Source organism: Oratosquilla oratoria, chromosome 6 (genome assembly GCF_046742065.1).
Source record: "Oratosquilla oratoria isolate Oo_2021 chromosome 6, ASM4674206v1, whole genome shotgun sequence".
In the NCBI taxonomy this organism is placed as follows: domain Eukaryota; kingdom Metazoa; phylum Arthropoda; class Malacostraca; order Stomatopoda; family Squillidae; genus Oratosquilla; species Oratosquilla oratoria.
The window spans coordinates 951,471-973,128 of NC_134782.1; the positions used below are offsets into that span (position 1 = coordinate 951,471).

General features: G+C 41.4%; 1 protein-coding gene across 11 annotated transcripts in view; it reads left to right on the plus strand.

The window, feature by feature from the left end:
* Crag (DENN domain-containing protein Crag) overlaps positions 1–21,658 on the plus strand; it is a 150,026-nt gene that overhangs the window by 44,335 nt on the left and 84,033 nt on the right. For 9 of the 11 annotated variants that reach the window (XM_076186292.1, XM_076186296.1, XM_076186297.1 and 6 more), the window contains 4 exons: positions 5,079–5,260; positions 6,793–6,893; positions 8,081–8,173; positions 14,723–14,812. In XM_076186292.1, coding sequence (XP_076042407.1) covers positions 5,079–5,260; positions 6,793–6,893; positions 8,081–8,173; positions 14,723–14,812 — 466 coding nt within the window. The remainder of the gene's footprint in view (positions 1–5,078; positions 5,261–6,792; positions 6,894–8,080; positions 8,174–14,722; positions 14,813–21,658) is intronic. The other 2 variants (XM_076186298.1, XM_076186301.1) reach the window with 1 other exon arrangement.

Here is a 21,658-nt window from a genome sequence, read left to right on the forward strand (position 1 = left end):
GAAGAGATAGGCAGTATGTTTGTGAGAAGAAAGATGGATGTGTTGGCTTTGAGTGAAACTAAGTTGAGAGGGAGGGGCAAGTGTGAGTTTGGGAGTGTAGTTGGGATGATCTCAGGAGTGAAGAGAGGACAAAGGAGAGAAGGAGTGGCTATACTAGTAAGTGAAGAGATAGGTAAACGTGTAGTGGAGTGGAAGATTTCTTTAACCACTTCACTACGGGACTTAAATCTCGCGGGCAGCAGCCAATGCCAGCCGTACAATGTGTCGTAATAATACTCGCATCATAAAATATAGTCACGGCTTATATCGATCGTTCTCTCTTTCACCCATGAATTTTGAAAACCACAGAGAATGGGATTAAGAGCAGATTAGGGAGAATGTAAAAACACAGGGGCGACTACAATAAATATAATCAAGACGCCGATATGGCAGCGTCGCGAATCCACTTGCTCCTCATGACGCCTACGTGTGCGACACCGTATGGAAGGTGTTAAGTTTAATGTGGATGAAGGTGAAACTGGGAAGGATATGTGGGTTTTTGTAAGTGCATATGGGTCTGATAGTGAGAAGAGTGTAGAAGAAAGGGAGGCTTTTTGGATAGATTTAGATGAATGCATAGAGGGATTAGGGAAAAATGTCATTGTAGTAGTATTGGGAGACCTTAATGCTAGGGTAGGAATAAATTAACCAATAAACGGTGTGGTTGGGAAATGTGGAGCTCCAGGAAAGAATCGTAGTGGAGAGTTGATGGTGATGTGTCTAGAGAGTTGATGATAGCAAATACAATGTTTAGGAAGAAAGTCAAGCATGAGTACACATGGGAGAGGGTGGTGGATGGAAGGGTGGTAGATAGAGCATTAATGGAATTTATAGTGGTAGATAGGAGTATAATAGGAAGAGTTAAAGATGTACATATTCTAAGGGGAGAGAGTGGGGGAATATCAGATCATTTTCTGGTAGAAGGTAAGTTGAGAGTGGAGGACAGATGGAGAAGGAGGAAAAAGACAAAAGGTAGGGAGGTGCTTAGAGTGAACTCTTTACATGAAAAGGAGAAGGAGTACAAGAAGAAGCTGAGAGAGGAGTGGGAGAGAGTGAAGGATGGAGTAGAACTAGGAGTGAAGGAGGAATGGGGATGGTTTAAGGAGGGAGTAGCAAGGTGTGCAAAGATGGTGTGTGGAATAAGGAGGATTGGAGGAAATAGAAGGAAGGGTAGTGAGTGGTGGGATGAGGAAGCAAAGAAAGTTGTAGAAGAGAAGAAGCAAGCTTTCACAGGTTTGTTACAAAATAGGACAAGGGAATCATATGAGAGGTACAAAGAAAAGAGAAGTAAAGCATAAGATAAAGGAGGCAAAGAGGAGAGCAGATGTGAAATGAGGTAAGAGTGTGACAGAAAATTTTGAAAGTAATAAAAAGATGTTTTGGAAAGAAATTAAAGAGGAAGAGGAGGTGAATCAAGTAGAGAAGAAAAGGTAAAAGATGCAGATGGAGAGATGATAATGGAAGAGAAGGCAGTAAGAGGAAGATGGGCAGAGTATTTTAGGGAGTTGCTAAATGTTTAGGAGGATAGGGAAGGAAGGTAGTTGCAGTGGGAAGCACTAAGAAAATGACTGTGATGAGTGAGAATGGAGGAGAAATAAGGAAGGATGAAGTGAAGGTAGTTGTGAAGATGATGAGAGCAGGTAAAGCACCTGGTCTGGATGGATGTCATGCAGAGTGTCTGAAAAAAGGAGATACAGTGATGGTGGACTGGCTGGTGAGGTTATTTAATGTCTGTTTAACCCATTCAACTCCGATGACAAGATGTCTTGTCATTTGGTCAAATAAAACAAAAAATCATAATAAAACAACAAAATGTTTGATGATCAAACAGCACCAGAAAAATATGACGTCATCAGTCCTCCTCGAGGAGGACTGATGACGTCATATTTTTCTGGTGCTGTTTGATCATCAAACATTTTGTTGTTTTATTATGATTTTTTGTTTTATTTGACCAAATGACAAGACATCTTGTCATTGGAGTTGAATGGGTTAAGAGAGGGTAGAGTGCTGGAAGACTGGAGGAGTGCCTGTATAGTTCCACTTTACAAGGGAAAAGGGGGCAAGTGTGTGTGTAGTAGTTTCAGAGGGATTAGCTTGTTAAGTGTAGTTGGGAAGGCTTATGGGAGGGTCTTGATTGAGAGGATTAGGAGAGGAACAGAGGGAGTAATTGGTGAAGAACAGTGTGGGTTTAGGACAGGTAGAAGTTGTGTAGATCAGATTTTTGTGGTAAGACAGATATGTGAGAAAGCTATAGGAAAAGGTAAGGATGTTTTTTGAGCTTTTATGGATTTGGAAAAGGCTTATGACAGGGTAGACAGAAAGGCACTGTGGGGGGTATTGCAGATATATGGGATAGGAGGAAAGCTTTTAGGAGCTGTCAAGAGTTTTTATGAAAGTAGTAGAGCGTGTGTCAGGATTAGAAATGGAGAGAGTGAGTGGTATGAGGTAAAGGTGGGTCTTAGTCAGGGATGTGTTATGTCACCCTGGCTGTTCAATTTATACATGGATGGAGTGGTGCAAGAGGTAAATGCAAGGGTGGTGGGTCAGGGATTGGAGATGGTTAAAGAAAATGGAGAAAAGTAGGAGATAAGCCAGCTATTGTTTGCGGATGACACTGCACTTGTAGCAGGATCAGAGGAGGGATTGAGGAAGTTAGTGACAGAGTTTGGGAAAGTGTGCAAAAGAAGGAAGTTGAAGATAAATGTGGGTAAAAGTAAGGTGATGAGATGTACAAGGGGTGAAAGTGGCAGCAGACTGGAAGTGAGTATTAAGGGAGAGAGACTAGAGGAAGTGGATAGTTTTAGATACTTGGGTGTGAATGTGGCAGGAAAGGAAGTGGAGGTAGAATGTAGATTGAGAGAAACAAGTAAATGCCTTAGAAGATTAAAAAGTGTAATGAGAAATTGACATTTGGGAATGGATGCTAAGAGGAGATTGTTTGAAAGAGTAATTGTGCCAACAACACTGTATGGGGCAGAAACATGGAACATAAGAGAGGAAGAGAGGAGTAGTTTGAAGATGTTTGAGATGAGGTGCCTGAGAAGTATGATAGGGGTTACTAGGCTGGATAGAGTTAGAAACGAGGAAGTGAGGATGAGAATGGGGGTGGAAAGGGAGTTGGGAGATAGGGTTGATGAAAGAGTATTGAGATGGTTTGGACACATGGAGAGAATGAGTGAAGAAAGATTAGTAAAAGAGGTATGGAAGGCAGAGGTGGAAGATGTGAAGATGAGGGGGTAACCAAGGATGACATGGATGGATGGGGGTAAAAGGGGCATTGGAAAAGAGGGGAATGTCTGTTGAGGAAAGACAGGAGAGGAGAGAAGATAGGGGTGAATGGAGAATGGTTGTATATGGATGATGCCATGATGCATGAGGGGGAGTAGGTGGGGGATGGAGGGTAAGGGAGTGTGTGTGAAAAATAAATTGATGCAGCCCTAAGGGATTTCTCCCCATCTTCTCCATTTCTGCATGAGGGGACTGAGAGGGGGGTATTACCAATTTAATGAGGTGGCCTTGCTGTGGATGGGCTATGTTATGTGACACTGCTTCTAACCCAGGGCAGTGGGCAAGATACAGGGATGATCCATCATCCAGGAGGAACCAAGATAAGTGGAAGTGAAGTATGTTGGGAATGGAATGGGTGGGAGTGGTTTGTATGCCTTTGGTATATGTATGTAATAGAGCCTGTGTTAGAATTAGAAATGGAGAGAGTGAGTGGTCTGAGGTATAGCAGGGACTGCACCAGAGATGTGTCATGTCACCATGGCTGTTGAATATGTTCGTGTATGGGGTGGTGCTGGAGGTAAATGCAAGGGTAATGGGCAAGGTATTAAAGATGGAGAAAAGTGTGAGGTAAGCCAGTTGTTGTTCAATGACGACACTGGTTGTGGCAGGATCAGAGAGGGTATTAAGGATGTTAGTGACAGAGCTTGCTAAGATATGCAAAAGGAGAAAGTTTAATGTAAATATGGCTAAAAGTAAAGTGATAAGTTGTACAAGGAGAGATGATGGCAGCAATTTGGAAGTGACTCTTAAAGGAGAAAGGCTGGAGGAAGTGGACAGCTTTAGGTACTTGGGGTTGCATGTAGCAAGAAAGGGAGGAGTGAAGGTGGAGGTAAATTATAGATTGAGAGAAGCAATTAAGTGCCTTAAAGGATTAAAGAGTATAATGAGACAGACATTTGGGAATGGATGCTAAGAGGAGATTGTGTGATGTGGTGATTGTGCCAACTGCACTGTATAGGGCAGAGACATGGAACATAAGAGAGGAAGAATTTAAATGTGTTTGAGATGATATGTCTTTAGGGGTTACAAGGTTGGATAGAGTGAGAAACAAGGAGGTAAGGAGGAGAACGGGGGTGGAAAGGGAGATGGGAGATAAGGTGAAAGAGTGTCAGGATGGTTTGGACACATGAAAAGAGTGAGTGAAGATAGATTAGTATAAAAGTATGGAGGGCAGAGGTGGGTGGAGTGAACATGAGGGGGCAACCGAGGATGAGATGGATGGATGGGGTGAAATGGGCATTGATCAAGAGGAGAATGTTTGTTGAGGTAGGAAGGGAGAAGGCAGAAGATAGGGGTGAGTGGAGAATGGTTACATATAGATGATACTCTGTTGAATGGGAGTGGATGGGGGTGGAGGGAGGGTTAGGGAGTGGTTATGTGTGAATGATTCCTTGATGCAGCCCGAAGGGACCTCTCCCCTTCTTCAATATTTCTGTATGAAGGGGCCTTGCTGTGGATATATTGTGTCTAGCTGCATTGCTTCTGACAGAGGGCGATGGGCCAGATACAGGGATGACCCATTATCCATGAGGAGCTAAGATGAGACAGAGGGAGGGGTGTTGAATGGGAGTGGAGTGGATGGGGATGAAATGGGTAGGAGTGAAATTATGGTAAATGGAAAGCACCCTTGGTATATGTATGTATATTTATTATTGATTTATTTATATTTTTATATATTTATATTATAATTTATTTTATTTTATTTTTATTTATTTTTTTATTTATTTTTTATTATTATTTTTTTTTCTCAGGTATGTTATCGGGTGATGATGCAGCTCTGTGGAATGTACTCCCAACCAGTCCTAGCTGTTGATGTCTTATGTGAAATGAAGCGTCATGGTATCCAGCCCAATGCCATCACTTATGGCTACTACAATCGAGCTGTTATGGAAAACAAGTGGACGCGCTCAAAACTGCTCTGGAATAAACTGAGGTAAACTGTAATTGTTTTTCACCTAAATTAGATAATAAATTGTAAGGTCTTTATTGTTAGTTCTTAATGTAATTCTTGTCTTTGAAAATTAGAAGTGTCATATTCAGATGCAAACAGAAAGGCTACATAATATAACTTCAATAGGCCACGTACACTTGGAAAGAAAAATCCTCTCATAGAATCATTCTTGATAATAAATTTCATAATTTTATACCAAAGTCCTCAAACCCACACAATTGTCCTTGACCAGTATGATAACTAAATTGTTTGGGAGGATTGTTAAAAAACAGGTGGTTAAGATACCTTGAAAAGATTGATGTATTAGCAGGGAATCAAATATGTTTTAGAAGTGGAAGATTGTGTGTATCAGTCTTGTAAATGTTTTACTCGAGTAGTTGATGTGCAACAAGAGGGACTGGGTGGATTGTGTATAGATCTGGAGACATTTCATCTCAAACACATTTAAACTTTTCCTCTATGCCTCTCTTAAATTCTATGTCTGCCCCATACAGTGCTGTCAGCACAATCACTCCTTCATATAATATCTTTGCATCCATTTCCAAATGCCTATTTGTCATTACATTTTTTAATCCCCCAAGGCACTTGCTTGCTTCTCTCAATCTACAATTTATCTTCACCTTCACTCCTCCCTTTCCAGCCACATGTAGAGAGGAAAAGTTTAAATGTGTTTGAGATGAAATGTCTGAGAAGTATGGTAGAGGTTACAAGGTTCGATAGAGTGAGATATGAAGAGATGAGGAGGAGAGTGGGGTGGAAAAGGAGATGGAAATAAGGGTTGATGAAAGAGTATTGGGATGGTTTGGACACATGGAAAGATGGAGTGAAGAAAGATTAGTAAAAGAGGTGTTGAAGGCAGAGGTGGATGAAGTGAACATGATGGGGTGACCAAGATTGAGATTGATGGATGGGGTGAAAGGGGCATTGAGTAAAAGGGGGATGTCTGTTGAGGGAGGAAGGGAGAAGGTGGGAGATAGGGGTGAGTGGAGAATGACTGTGTATAGATGGTACTGTTATGCAAGGAAGGGAGTGGGTGGGGGATGGGGGTTAGGGAGTGGTTATGTGTGAATTATATTTTAATGCAGCCCGAAGGAATTTCTCCCAGTCTGCTATTTTTCTGCATGAGGGGGCAGAGAGGAGAGTTGCCAGTTAAGTGAAGCAGCCTTGTTCTGGATGTGCTGTGTCTTGCTGCATTGCTTCTTACCCAGGGCAGTGGGTGGGATATAGGAATGACCTGTTATCAATGAGGAGCAAAGATGAGAGAGGAAAGGGTGGTGGATAGGAGTGGAATTGGTGGGGGTGGGTATATGCCTTTTTACTTTGGATACTTCCCTTGTAAGGGGGAAAAAAGCCCTTGATATATAGATAGATCTGGAGAAAGCCTTTGGGTTGTGGGCTTTGATGGACTTGGAGAAGGTACATGATAGGATTGATAGGTATTATGGAGTGCATTGTGGATGTATGGGATTTGGAGAAATCTGTTGAAGACAATTATTTTGTTTTTTCCTCAACAGAAATGTCATAATTGCTCTGTCAGTTTTCAAACGATCAGGACAGGAAAGAGCTCGGCGGGTGTCTTCCATCTCCCTGGATGAAGTTGACAAGGCATCTACAGGTAAGCAAAGTACCTGTAATGGTTCCATTAGTTGTTCAGTAAGTGAACACAGAAGTTACATTTGTATATGTCCCTAGGTGTGTGTGTGTGTTTTTTTTTTTTTTTTTCCCCGTTTTTTGTGAGTGTGGGTGTCAGTATCACTGTCAGCCAACCCCCATATAAGGAGGGAAAGGACTTTTGGTATATGAGGCACACACTGTAGTAAGGTCATTACTGCACCGAGATACGAGTTATCAGGCATTTTTTCCTCACATCTTCCTCTATCCAATTGTAGGTTGTATACACTCTTCTGCATACTTTTCTATGGTCAAATGATCCCTGGAACACCAGTGAGTTTTCAGCTTTATGTACTGTTAAAGTACATGATTTTAAGAAACTCATGATTATTTCTTTATGACACATTTTGAGTGTCAACAGTCAACATCATGCCTTACATTATAATTTTGCTCTTTATTGACACCTTGCTCTATATTGACATTTGGTCCTTCATTGACATTTGGTGTCTCACGGACATTTGACCCATCACAGACATCTGGTCCCTCCCAGTCATCCAATCTCTTATGTACACCTTGCCCCCCTCTGTCACTGTATCCCACACCAACCACCCATCATTCATTGACATTCTGTCCGGCATCACTTCCTAAAGGGATTTCTTCCTGTCTTCTCTGTTTTCTGCATGAGGGGTGAGAGTCACTGATTAAGTGAAGCAGCCTTGCTGTGGATGTACTCTGTCTTGCTGCATTGCTTTTGGCCCAGGGCTGTCGACAGGAGACAGGGATAGGGATGACCCTTCATCTGCAAGGAGCTAAGATGAGAGGGGAAAGGGTGGTAGATGGGAGTGGGTATGTGCCTTTTGACTTGGCTATCTCAATTATAAGAGGGAAAAGACCTTGGTATACAGATAGATAGAAGTATGAGAGATTATGCCATGTGCCTCATATGTACACCTAGGTTTCTTAAGCCAACATTTGCCAACTGCCACTTGCAGATATTTGGGCCTAGGACGTACACCCACTTTGGGAATTGGTGGTGTTCTGTGTCCTGGGCCCAAATGTCTGTACATATAATTTAGTTCCAAAGTGTTATTTAGTATAGTTTAGCTGAATTATGACATTGAAGCAAAATATGTATGAGAGAAAGAAGCAGTATTTGGTGTAAAGCAAGTGTTATGTTTGTTTGCATTTCAGATATTGATAGCATGTCCAGATTGTCTATGGAAAGTGCCACCTCCCTTGACTCTCACCTTATGCCACCAAACAAAACAGATACCCTAAGTTCAGGTAAGTTATTTGAATCAAAACATTCTGTAGAGTTATAAAGAAGGGCTCATTGATGGTACCTGCTAATAAGGGTCCTGCAAGGTATAGGGCTGAGGGAATTGTTTCCCTGCTGATTGTTTTCATAATCCCCACATGTTTTATTGATTTAATTCTGGATAACACCAGATGATTTTATTCAGGTGATGTGTTGCTGTACTGAACAGGATGCCTTTCTCTTTCAAGAATACCCCTTCTGATGGGATATTGACTGTATAATAACATGCATTCATCTATACTAGATTATAAAATCTTTACTCACAAAGGATAGTTATACTTTTGTACTAATGCTGTACCTCCTATATGCTCCCCCCTTTAACAAGTCTTGTACCACTTCTTCAGCTACCCCTTGCTGATCCCCTTGTGGTAGGAGGAAAAAAAGAATGATGCCTTTGTGCTCCCAAGTGTGTCATAGAAGTCAAGTGAATGGGATAGATTGAGGGAACTAGGGACCAGCCACTCTATATTATTCTCCTATGAAAAATTAAGGCACAAGAGGGTTTGGGAGGAGGACTCTGACCAGGACCCTAGTAATTGGTTCATTAAATGTGCATGGATGTGGTACAGATAAGAGTACATACGTATATCAAAGGCTTTTTCCCCCTTACCAGGGAGGTAGCCGAAAAACAAAGGCATAAAAACCACTCCACCCATTCCATCCCTAACATACTCCACTCCCCTCCATCCTCTTCCCTCCCACTCATCTTGGCACCTCCTGGATGATGGGTCATTCCTGCATCTTGCCCACCACCCTGGGTCAGAAGCAGTGTCGCAAGACACAGCACATCCACAGCAAGGCCACTTTATTAAATCAGTGAGCCCCCCTCTCTGTCCCCTCATCCAGAAAAGGAGAAGACAGGGAAAAATCCCTTTGGGCTGTGTCAATTTATTTCTCACACATATTCCCTTACCCCCATCCCCCACCCACTCCCTTTCATGCATCACAACATCATCCATATATCTGGAAAAAGGAAACAAAGCAGACAGAAAAAGACAAGAAAGAAAAAAATTAAAATTAGCCTATACCAACATAGATGGAATGATCTCAGGACTGAATGAACTAAATGACTATCTGGCATCAGAAAAACTAGACATAATTGTAATAGTAGAAACTAAACTATAAGGTAATCTACCACCAAACACTGTGGGACAAGGTCTACACAACTGCTGGATGAAGAATAGAAAGGAAAACAAGGAGGGGGGAGTATTATTTCTGACCAGGAAAGACTTAAATGTGACAAAGTTAACAGAAGGAAAAAATGTAGAATCAATTATGATAAAAGTAGAAAGCAACCATATGAAAAGTAGAAAATTTGTAGTAGTGTATGTACCCCCCAAAACACAGTCCTGGATAGAACATGATCATTCCAAATTGTTAGAAGATACTAAGTATGAACTGACTGATATACTGAGAGAAAGAGGAAATACAGTAATTATGGGTGATTTTAACTCAAATATGTTGGGAAGAAATGACAGTAAAGGGAGGAGAAGACATATGGGGCAGCATGCTACTCGATATGACCATTGAATACACAATGACTCAGTGGATAAAGGAAAATACCATATACAGAAACAATGAGGAACCTTTGAGACTGGATTTAATACTTATGTCAGAACCTGAAGTTGTAGACCGAATAGATTACAAAACACCAATAGGAAAGAGTGACAATGTACTAATAGAATTCAAATTAAAGAGCAAATAGACCTAAGAAGAAATGAGAAACATAGAATAGGAAGACCAATGTACAACAAAATGAATTTTGAGAAATTTAAAAAATTCTTTCGTAATGCAAACAGGGAAAAATTCCTAAAGGAAAAAAACAAGGATGGAAGAGAAATGGAATATACTAAAAAAAATTATAATGATGGTGTGAACAAATATGTACCACAAAAGCAAGAAAGAGCATACATAAAGAACTGGTACAACAGAAAATGTAGTGAAGTTAAGGATAAAAGAGACAAAGCCTGGAAAAAATGGAAAAAGACGAAAAAACGAGCAAATGGCAAACATACATCAAGCTAAGAAATGATTATGTAAAAATAAGCAGAGAAGAAAAGAGAAATTATGAAAAAGAAATAGAAAAATGCAAGGAACAACCTTAACTATTTTACAGATATGTGAATGGTAAACTAAAAAACAGAAAAGAAATAGAAAAGCTGTGCCAAGGAATTCATGAATATACAGAAGAACAAGAAATGGCAGAAATTATGAGCAATCATTTCAAATCGGTATTCACAATTGAGAACTCGCCTAAATGTGAGGGAATAGAGAGACCGAAAAACCCCCCCTTCCCATGAAGAAAATAACTGTAACAAAGAAGGAAATCAGTGACCAAATAAAAAACCTTGATGTCAGAAAATCGGATGGTCCAGATGGAATTGCAAATTGGATACTGAAAGAATGCGTAGAAGAGTTAACAGATAAAATATACAATATAATCAAATGCCACATCAAGCAAGAGCCACAATAATATGACTGGGTTCAGGCCACCATCCAATTTGAAAGTAATCTACCTATATACCAAGAACTTTCCCCCCTTTATAAGGGAGGTACTTAAGTCAGAAGCACGTACTATTCCCACTCATTTCACTCTCTTCCACCACCCTTCTCACCTTTCCCATTTCTGGGTCAAACAATGCAGCAGTACACAGTACATCCACAGTAAGGCCACTTCACTTAATCGGTGACCCTCCCTCACAGTCCACTCATGCAGAAAAAAGAAGACAGGAAGAAATCCCTTTGGGCTGCGTCAAAGTATCATTCACACATAAGCACCTTTACCCCCCTATACCTCCCTTCCTTGCATAATAGTATCCATCCACGGTCATTCTCCACTCATCCCTATCTCCTGCCTTCTCCCTTCCTTGCTGAACAGACCCCCTCTTGCTCAACACCCCCTTCACCCCATCCATGCATCTCATCCTCACTCATCCCATCAAAATGCCTCATCCTACATTGCCCCACTCTAGCTATACTCAGACAACACAATACCTCTCTCTTGAATGAATTATGGGCCAATCTGGTGCCACTTGCCAGTAATCTGGGAGCCATGGGTCTCATACTAGAAAGATATGGAACAGAAGATTGTTTCAGATTCCACATATCCACTCTATACAATGCTATGATCACAATCTCTCCCTCATACAACCTTCTCTTTGTGTTCATCCCCAGGTACCTATTTCTAATGGGGGGGAAAAAAAAATCCCCTGGACATTGACTTGCTTCCCTTACTCATTAATTCACTTCTACTTTCACTCCTCCATGCACTGCCACATGTGACCTGAGGTACTTAAAGCTCTTCGCCTCCTCAAACTTCTTATCCTTTAAACTCACCTGCAACCCACCACTGTCATCACCCCTTGTATATTTTATCACCTTATTTTTGCCCACATTTATTTTATTTCCTTTCACACACTCCCAAATTCGATCTATCTTCATTCACAAACAACAAGTGGCTCACCTCTCACTTCTCTCCAGTCTCATTCACCAACTCCAAAACCCTTGGGGATCGGTGCCATCTGCGTAGAGCTGATGGCCAGGGGTGGTTGCTGCTGATTGGCCCCCAACGTTGCACTGAAAGACAATTAACACACTGAAAGACAACACACTGCTGCATTCCAGACCCCCTGATATCCACCCTTCTGAATCCTCTCTCCCACGAAAGGACAGAGTCCACTTGGCCAGACTGCGATGCGGTCACCACCCAGCACTTCTAAGCTACCAGAAGAGGCTGGACGACCGTGTTGTGAACAGCTGCCCAGGATGTAACACTTCACCCCATACCATACAACACATAATGGAAGACTGCATTATACACAATCATGCACGCAAACAACACAACATACACTCTATAAAGGATTTGTGGGAAAACCCAGTTTCGGCTTTTTGACTACACTTAAAAGACTTAGTCCCCCCAAAAAATAATAATAAAGATGAAAATAAGATTAATCATATATATTCACCCCCTTTTCCTTTGTATTGTGGAACTATACATGCACTTTACTAGTCCACCTATACACTTCCCTCCCAGGGTACACATTAAGTATCCTTACCAGTTATTCCACCAAGACTACTCCATTTGTTAGACACTCCACATACAGCCATCTATCCCAGGTGTTTTACCATCTTTCATCTCTTCCAATGCTCTTTGTGTTTCCTCTTTTCTAATAGCCCTGTTATTCTCCTCTCCAATCACAGCTGTTTTTCTGTCATCTCCCTTTTCCACAATTAAAGTCTCTATGTTTATCTACTATCTGTGTCTATATACCAAAGCATTTTCTTCCCTCATAAGGGAGATAGCCAAGTCAAAAGACACATACACGCTTTCACCCACTTCACTCCCACCCATTCCACTCCCATACACCACACTTTCTTCCCTCTCATCATAACTCCTCATGGATGACAGGTCATCCCTGTATCCCACCCAATGCCCTGGGTCAGAAGCAATGCAGCAAAACACAGTACATCAACAGCAAGGCCAATTCATCAATCAGCAACACCCATGTCCCCTCATGTAGAAAAAGAGAAGGTGGAGAGAAATCCCTTCGGGCTGCTGAAATATTATTCATGCATAACCAATCCTTACTTTCCCCCATCCCCTGCCCCCTCCCATCCCTGCATCACAGTATCATCTATACACCATTCTCCATTCACCCTTATCTTTTACCTACTCCCTTTCATGCTCAACAGACATTCCCCTCTTACTCAACACTCTTTTCACCCAATCCGTCCATCTCATCTTCTTTTGTCCCTCAACTTCACTCCATCCACCTCTGCCTTCACACTGCTTTTACTAATCTTTCTTCACTCATTCTTTCTATGTGTCCAAACCATCCCAATACTCTTGGGATGGACCTAAATGACTCCATCTCTTGGGCATGTTGTCCCCAAGGATGAAAGAACTGGTTATCATTGACAAAGTACAATTGATATGACATAGAAACAAATACATGCTAGTGGAAAATAGAAAACAGTCCAATGTTTCTTCCCAGAAAGATTTATGGGAGACCCCAAGGACTTTAGATGGGGGCTGTGAATCTCAAGTCATCATTACATATACAACTGGGATCCTATTTTGGTTGTATTTAGCAGATTCTCAGGGTTTTAGACAGTGATAAACAAGAAGTACTATATATCATGTATGATGCAGTGTCTGATATGTTCTATTATGTAATGCCCACTGGCCATAACCAGTCATCTAGGAGCCATGTCTCCTGCAAAAGAGACCTGGGGCAGTGGATATATTAATTGATTATATTGTGTGAATTCTCAGCCATCCTCGCTCAAAAGCCCAAGGAAGTATATTAAAAATTGCCATAAGAGAGGAAGAACTTCATCCATGATAGTGCAACTCGCATGGTTCTAAAGTATCTAGTCTAATACTATTACTAAACCTCTCCTTCACCTGCAGTTGTAAATGTTTTGTTTTCATGATCAGCTCTGTTTTAATACAAACCTCTTCATCCAAAGCCATACATGATTTGCTCTCCTGTACTTCATCTACATGTAACTGGCCTGTCACCTTAACATACCCATATACCTTTATTCTCAAGCAGATATTTTTTCTCCTTTAACAATCAGTTTAGTGACATATTTTGTAGATTTTGTTGTGATTAATGAAGGAAGCTTTTGATAAAGATAAAGGTTGACACTAAAACTCATTAGTATGGGATCTTTCTCCCAGATGCCAGCCATGAACAATAACAAAATCTATAAAGTAATTTACTTTGTTGAATGGACTGATCACGTGTCTTGACCCCTTCACTACTAAAGAGGTACGACACAACTGAATAAAATCACATGGTGTTGGGCAGAGTAAAACAATTATCTTTTTAGGAAGGTGGAAAAAGAAGTCATGGGTCAAGTTCCAAGTTGCAAATTTATTCCTGACAGGTTTTGCTCTATGCTTCTTCAGAGGAATGTGACTGGGGTGAAGCTGGTTGTATACATTGGGAATCAAGCTTGCATTCCCTCCTAGAAGGTGGGGTCCACCACTGTTCTGACCAAAACATACTATAACTTACAATTTATAATTGTATTTCAAAATTGTAAATCATTGTATGCTTTGGTCAGAACAGTAGCAGACCCCACCTTCTAGGAGGGAACATGGGCATGATTCACACTAGAGTCACATTCCTCTTAAGAAGTGTAGAGTGAAACTGGTCAGGAATAAATTTGCAACTTGGAACTAGACCTGTGACTTCTTTTTTTTTTGCCTTCTTCAGCTTGTCACAATGTCTCAACAATTATCTTTTGCTATGGCTTGTCCTTTAGGAAAGATTAAGTCTCCCATCACAACCAAAGGAGTACTGCACGACCGAATAAAGTTGTTTAGCATTACCAAAAATAAAAGAATAAATACCTAGTGGTATAGAAGGAATTAACCCCATTCATGTATGCACCATGGTCCAGTTGTGCTGTAGCCCAATCAATATCCTACTCATATCCCCCCTCCCCCCTCCCCATATGAGCCCAAGTATGAACCCTTGAGGTTGCAATGGCATGTGTTGCAGACCCCGGCTACAGTTCAGTGAGTGAGACAAGTGAGAGTGTGAGTTCCCCTGATGGCACCACAACCACAGTCACCACAACCCAGGCCAAAGGTCAGTTCATGCACTTATGATCTCTTACCTCACTCCAGTCTATGTTTGCTTATTGACTTTTTTTGTTACTCTTTCTCCTCCCTCTCCTCTCTCTCCACTCTCTCTCTCTCTCTCTCTCTCTCTCTCTCTCTCTCTCTCTCTCTATCACTCTCTATCTCTCTCTATATATATGATTTGTATACATAGATTAGTATTTTTTCCTGTTCACCCAGGTGGGAAGTCACTGCACAAGTTCTGATTAAAAACTCCTGCTTTCCATATTTTCTTTACATTTTTCTTTTTCTTTGGCTTATACTCTCATAATGTCACTTTGTCTCTATTTGCCAGTTACTCATTCCTAAGGTCATTAAGTATCTATAATGTATGTATGGGTATTGTTTTTGGTCTCTCTTTTGGCTGTGTAAGCATTTTGTATTGTATTTTGTGATGATTTTGTACTATTCTTGTGTGCTTATTTTCTTTATCATTTTCCTCCCTGATTCAAGTTGTTTTTATTTCCTTCACATTAGTTTCAGGTCTTTCAGTGCAGTTTAGTTGTTGTTGTTGTTTTCATATAAATGGATGTATTTTTTCAACTTATTTTATTCATGTCTTATGTTTGTTTTGCATATGTACACTTTATGTCTTTATTTTTTCCTTCTTGTAGAAGATGGGCAGAATATTTTAGGGAGTTGCTAAATGTGAAGGAGGATAGGGAAGGAAAGATAGCTGCAGTGGGAAATGCGAAGAAAATGAGAGTGATGAGTGAGGAGAATGGAGGAGAAATAAGGAAGGATGAGGTGAAGGCAGTTGTTAAGATGATGAAAGCAGGTAAGACACCTGGTCTGGATGGATGCCATGCAGAATGTCTGAAAAAGGGAGGTACAGTGATGGTGGACTGGTTGGTGAGGTTATTTAATGTTTGCTGGAGAGAGGGTAGAGTGCCGGAGGACTGGAGGAGTGCCTGTATAGTTCCTCTTTACAAGGGAAAAGGGGACAAGTGTGAATGTAGTAGTTTCAGAGGGATTAGATTGTTAAGTGTAGTTGGGAAGGCTTATGGGAGGATCTTGATTGAGAGGATTAGGAGAGGAACAGAAGGAGTAATTGGTGAGGAACAGTGTGGATTTAGGACAGGTAGAGGTTGTGTAGATCAGATCTTTGTGGTAAGACAGATATGTGAGAAAGCTATAGGAAAGGGGAAGGATGTTTTTTGGGCTTTTATGGATCTGGAAAAGGCTTATGATAGGGTAGACAGAAAGGCACTGTGGGAGGTTATGCAGATATACAGGATAGGAGGAAAGCTTCTGGGAGCTGTCAAGAGTTTTTATGAGAGTAGTAGAGCTTGTGTCAGGATTGGAAATGGAGAGAGTGAGTGGTTCAAGGTAAAGGTGGGATTTCGTCAAGGATGCGTTATGTCGCCCTGACTGTTCAACTTATACATGGATGGGGTGGTGTGAGAGGTAAATGCAAGGGTAGTGGGCAAGGAATTGGAGATGGTTAAAAAAAAATGGAGAAAAGTGTGAGGTGAGCCAGCTGTTGTTTGCAGACGACACTGCGCTTGTGGCAGGATCGGAGGAGGGATTGAGGAAGTTGGTGACAGAGTTTGGGAGAGTATGTGATAGAAGAAAGCTAAAGATAAATGTGGGTAAAAGTAAGGTGATGAGATGTACAAGGGGTGAAAATGGCAGTAGACTGGAAGTGAGCATTAAGGGAGAGTGACTGGAGGAAGTGGATAGTTTTAGATACTTGGGTGCAAATGTGGCAGGAAAAGGTGGAGTGAAGGTGGAGATAGAATGTAGATTGAGAGAAGCGAGTAAATGCCTTGGTGGATTAAAGAGTGTAATGAGGAATAGACATTTGGGAATGGATGCTAAGAGGAGACTGTATGAAGGAGTGATTGTACCAACAGCACTGTATGGGGTAGAAACATGGAACATAAGAGAGGAAGAGAGAAGGAGTTTGAATGTGTTTGAGATGAGGTGTCTGAGAAGTATGATGGGGGTTACTAGGCTAGATAGAGTGAGAAATGAGGAGGTGAGGAGGAGAACGGGGGTGGAAAAGGAGCTGGGAGATAGGGTTGATGAAAGAATATTAGGATGGTTTGGACACATGGAAAGAATGAGTGAAGAAAGACTAGTAAAAGAGGCATGGAAGGCAGATGTGGAGGGAGTGAACATGAGGGGACGTCCTAGGATGAGGTGGATGGATGGGGTGAAGGGGGCTTTGGGGAAGAGGGGAATGTCTGTTGAGGAAGGATGGGAGAGGACAGAAGACAGGGGTAAATGGAGAATGGTTGTATATGGATGATGTTGCGATTGCATGAGGTGGAATGGGCGGGGGGATGGGGGGTGAGGTAGTATGTGTGAGCAAAATTTTGACGCAGCCCGAAGGGATTTCTCCCCATCCTCTCCTTTTATGCAATGGGGGGACGGAGAGGGGGGGTCGCCGATTTAATGTAGCGGCCTTGCTGTGGATGTGCTGTGTCTTGCGACACTGCTTCTGACCCAGGGCAGTGGACAAGGTGCAGGGATGACCCGTCATCCAGGAGGTGCTCAGATAAGAGGGAGGGTGGAGGGGTGTGGAGTGTATTCAGGGATGGAATGGGTGGAAATGATTTTATGCCTTTCCCTTTTTGGCTACCTCCCTTGTAAGAGGGAAAAAGCCTTGGTATATGTATGTATGTATGTATGTATTCTTTTTGTTATCTTCTAAATGATTTTTATGTTTCTATGGTCATTCTTTCTTATATATATATATATATATATATATATATATATACACACTTTTGTCTTTTCATTTCCTCTTCTTTTGTCATTTTCTCACAATATAATTAATTATTGTATATACATTTTTTGTAAGTATCAGTTTCATTCTCATTGTATTGATTTAATGTCTAGTGTCTTTCTTCAGAATTTGTCTTCTGTCCAATTAAGTTCATAAAAAAATGACCTTTTCACAATTTTTCATCTCTTTGGATTTTATTCTTTTTCCTTTTTTACCTTTTCTCCCTTAATATACTCCCTCCTTCCTGTACCTGTTCCTCCTCCCTTTCCTTTCTCTCATCTCCCTCTTCAACTTGACATCATCTCTGCCATTTTTCTTCCTCAAATTTCTTCTGTCTTGTTCTTCCCTATTCTCACCTCCTCTTATCTTCATTCATTCTGTTTCTCCTTTGTCTTCCCCTTCCTCCCCTTCCCACTTTCCCCTCCTCTACTTCCCACTCCCCCCTCCCTATTCCACTCTTGGCATTTCTTAACTCCTCGTCTAACTTCTCCCTGTCTAATCTCCATCTGATCCATCCCTCACAATGTTTGCCTTTCCAATTTGCCAGCAAGAATATTCTTATATTTCATCTCACCATCCCTTTCTTTTGCTCCTTTTCTCATTCTATTTCTCTTTTCCCTCCCATCCTCTTATTCCCCTCCTTGTACCCCTGCCTTTCTTCCTCCTTCCCCTCTTTTCCCCTTCTTCCCCCACCTTCCCCCACCCCCTCTATCCTCCACCACATTCCCTCATCCCCTTTATTGTCCACCCCCTCCATCACTTCCTTCATCTTCCTTTCCTCTCTCCTTCCCTTCCCCTTCTTCTCCCCTTCCTCTTCCCTTCCTCTCCTCCAACTCCCCTCTCTCTCTCTCTGCTTCTCTCTTCCCCCTCCCTCTCTCTTCTTCCCCTCTCTCTCTCTCTCTCTCTCTCTCTCTCTCTCTCTCTCTCTCTCTCTCTCTCTCTCTCTCTCTCTCTCTCTCTCTCTCTCATACTTCCCCTCTTTCCCTTTCTGTCACTGTTTCCCCTCTTTTTCTCCACTCTTCCCCCTCTTGTCCTCTCTTCCCCTCCCTCTCTCTCTCTCTGTATATATATATATATGTATATATATATATATGTATATATATATATATGTATATAATATATTATATATATATATAATATATATATATATATAATATATATATATATATATATATATATATATATATATATATATATACATACATATATACATATATATATACATATATATATACATATATATTTTTTTTTCACGCTCCCCCACTCCCCCTCTCTCTCTCTCTCTCTCTCTCTCTCTCTCTCTCTCTCTCTCTCTCTCTCTCTCTCTCTCTCTCTCTCTTTCTCTTTCTCTTTCTCTCTCACACCTTTCTCACTCACTCTCTCTTTTTCATAATCATTACCTTAATACTCATTTTTAAAACCCATCAGCTCTCACTAACTTCTTGAGATTCAGCCACTGGCACTCAGTCTGGACTGTCATCCACCAACCTGTTTATTACAGGATGGGGATGACAGGTAGTAATGGATGTGGAACTGCCTAGTGTAGGCCTTATGGTCTCTTGCAGTCTTCTTCATTCTTATGTATGTTATGTTCTCTTTGTCAATTTTATTGTATTTCATCCACTTTTTATGTAAGGAGTGCTGGCAGCCAACAACTGGTCTCCTACTACTACTACTACTACTACTACTATTACTTTTTTTTTTTTTTTCTCTCTTCTTTCTTTCCTCATGGAACTGTGTGGTGACAGAAGTCAGGATCTGTCTCCCACAAACAATTCATTGGCCTCACTCTCACCAATGACTGTAGTTGACTACACTTTTATATTTTATATTATGTAATTTTAGTGAAGCCTAATACAGAAGTTTGTTTATCCTACTTTCTACTACAGTCTGCTCAAAATCAGCATTATGCATCTGGGATGATTTAGGGGATGGGGACCTGGTACCTCTTAGACATAGGAGAGCTAATCTTAATTAAGAGTGAGAATGACAGTCTACATCTCATCCATGCCACAATACTGCTCTTTGGTTGTTGTTTCTTTACTGCCATCACCTCTGCCGGATAAACTTAGAATACCTTTGCCCTTAGACCCATCCTGCCAGAGGTCATGAAGGTTATCAGAGTGAATGAGCCCTGGTCCACATTCTGTTTATGCTCCATCTACATCCTGATTTTCCCACTCTCATTTCAGGAGTGGGATCCATCAACAGCTAGGTTATTGTAAGAGTGGGCTATTGGATCAAATATTTATATGTCAAAGAAGGCCAGTTGTCCCAGTGTCCAGAAACCTCTTGTACTGATGTCTACTCGGGCTTCATCAGATATGTTGGAGGTGTGATACCTGAAGTTCTCCCCTCCTAGGGGAAATGGTGTTGATTTGATGGGCACATTCTTGCAAATCTCCCAAAGCATTTGGGTAGTGAGATCCCTTATCTCATCATGTCTCGTGCAGATGAATCCACCTTGCATGCATAGCATCACGTGCCCTGATTGGTGATGCTGTCAGCCAATGGGATGTTCCTTCTTCCTGTGTTATGACTATCTTTCCATATAATTCAATAGCTGATCCAAAAAAGTGCAAAGCTCCTCCTCCTGCCTCTCTTCCCTTCCCTTTAATATGTCTCTTCTAATTTCTCTAATTTCATTTATGCTGGTTTTCTTCTGTTGATCTTGTGACATAATGTTGTTTGTCAGGGAAGACATGAGTTCCAGAGAGTTGTGATGTTTTATGATGGCAAGGTTGAGTGGGTTTGAGATGCCTAGCCCTCCCATTCTTGGTTGAAGTTCAATTAGTTTTCTTTCCTGTTTATTTAGTATCTGTCCATTGGTGATGGCTGGAATTAGCTCTCGTCTGATGGTTTCTTCAAGAGGACTTAAAAATTCGGTGATGTTCAGTACAGTACTTAAGTAATTCCACTTGTTTCACACCATATATGAATCCAGCATATGCAGCCTGCAGTTCAGTCTCTGTGAATTTAGATAGTAGCCAAACCTCTGCCACATTCATTAACTTTGTTTTTGATATATTGCTTTTTAAAGAATTCAGAACCAATCACTGCACCGATATGTCTTTCCTCTACTTTAGTTACCTTCACTTCACTATCTCTAAAGAGATTTTTGACCTCCTCAATGTAATCTGGCTTCACTATGAGGACAGACTTCTTTGCATTTGTTAAAAAACCCAAGTGCAGACTATGTGTCTTCACCAGATCCCACCACTTTCTTATATCCACTACTTTCCCTGTGTCCATGAGATCTTCTGCATATGCTACCTGTTTAACCCTGGTGGCTTCATATTGTACCCTGTGCTGCAGGTACATAAGTCCAAGAACAATCATAGCTATGGCCACCAGGTCTCCCTGAGTAGTGCCTTCCCATGATTGGATGAACTCCACTTTCATCTCTTTCTTCCCAACTCTGTTGGTGATGACTAGCTGCACCAGTTCCCTGTTCACCACATATTTGGCCATGACTGGGCACTTGATTTTGATGTTTTGTATGGTGGCCTCTCTGTTTATATTGTTCAAGGCATTGGATGCATTAATTAGTAAGACTGCTTCACAATCTGGTTCCTCAAATATCCTCCTCATGGTGTGAATTGCTGCCTTACATCTTGCCTAGTGCCCCACACACCTGAATATTGCCTGCCGCTTCTTGCACCTTGTCCTTTGTGACCTCCATGATCGCTTCCCCTACTATTCTTCTCAGCACCTTGCCTATACCAATAGAACAGCAGCCAGGTTTCTTGTCCAGTAGGATAAGTCTGCATGCTGTGTATACCTCAAGGTGCTGAAAGTCCTCAGTTGCCTTTTTCCTCGCCAAGGCAGCTACAGCATCCTGCAATCCCCTTGTTGTCATCCCAATTAGGCTGGTGCTGAGGAGAGATTTCTATCCAGATGCATCTAAGCCCGATAGCCATACTGCCCCCTGGGTGTGCAGAGCATGGCTCTAAATTCTTTCTATAGTGATGCCCTCAAAAATCACTTTGTTGGGGAGGAATGTAGTTACCCCAAAATTTAGTTTTCCAGGTGTACTGGTCATGCCTCTTGATCCTTTTTTCTCAGAGTCTTCAATGTTTCCTC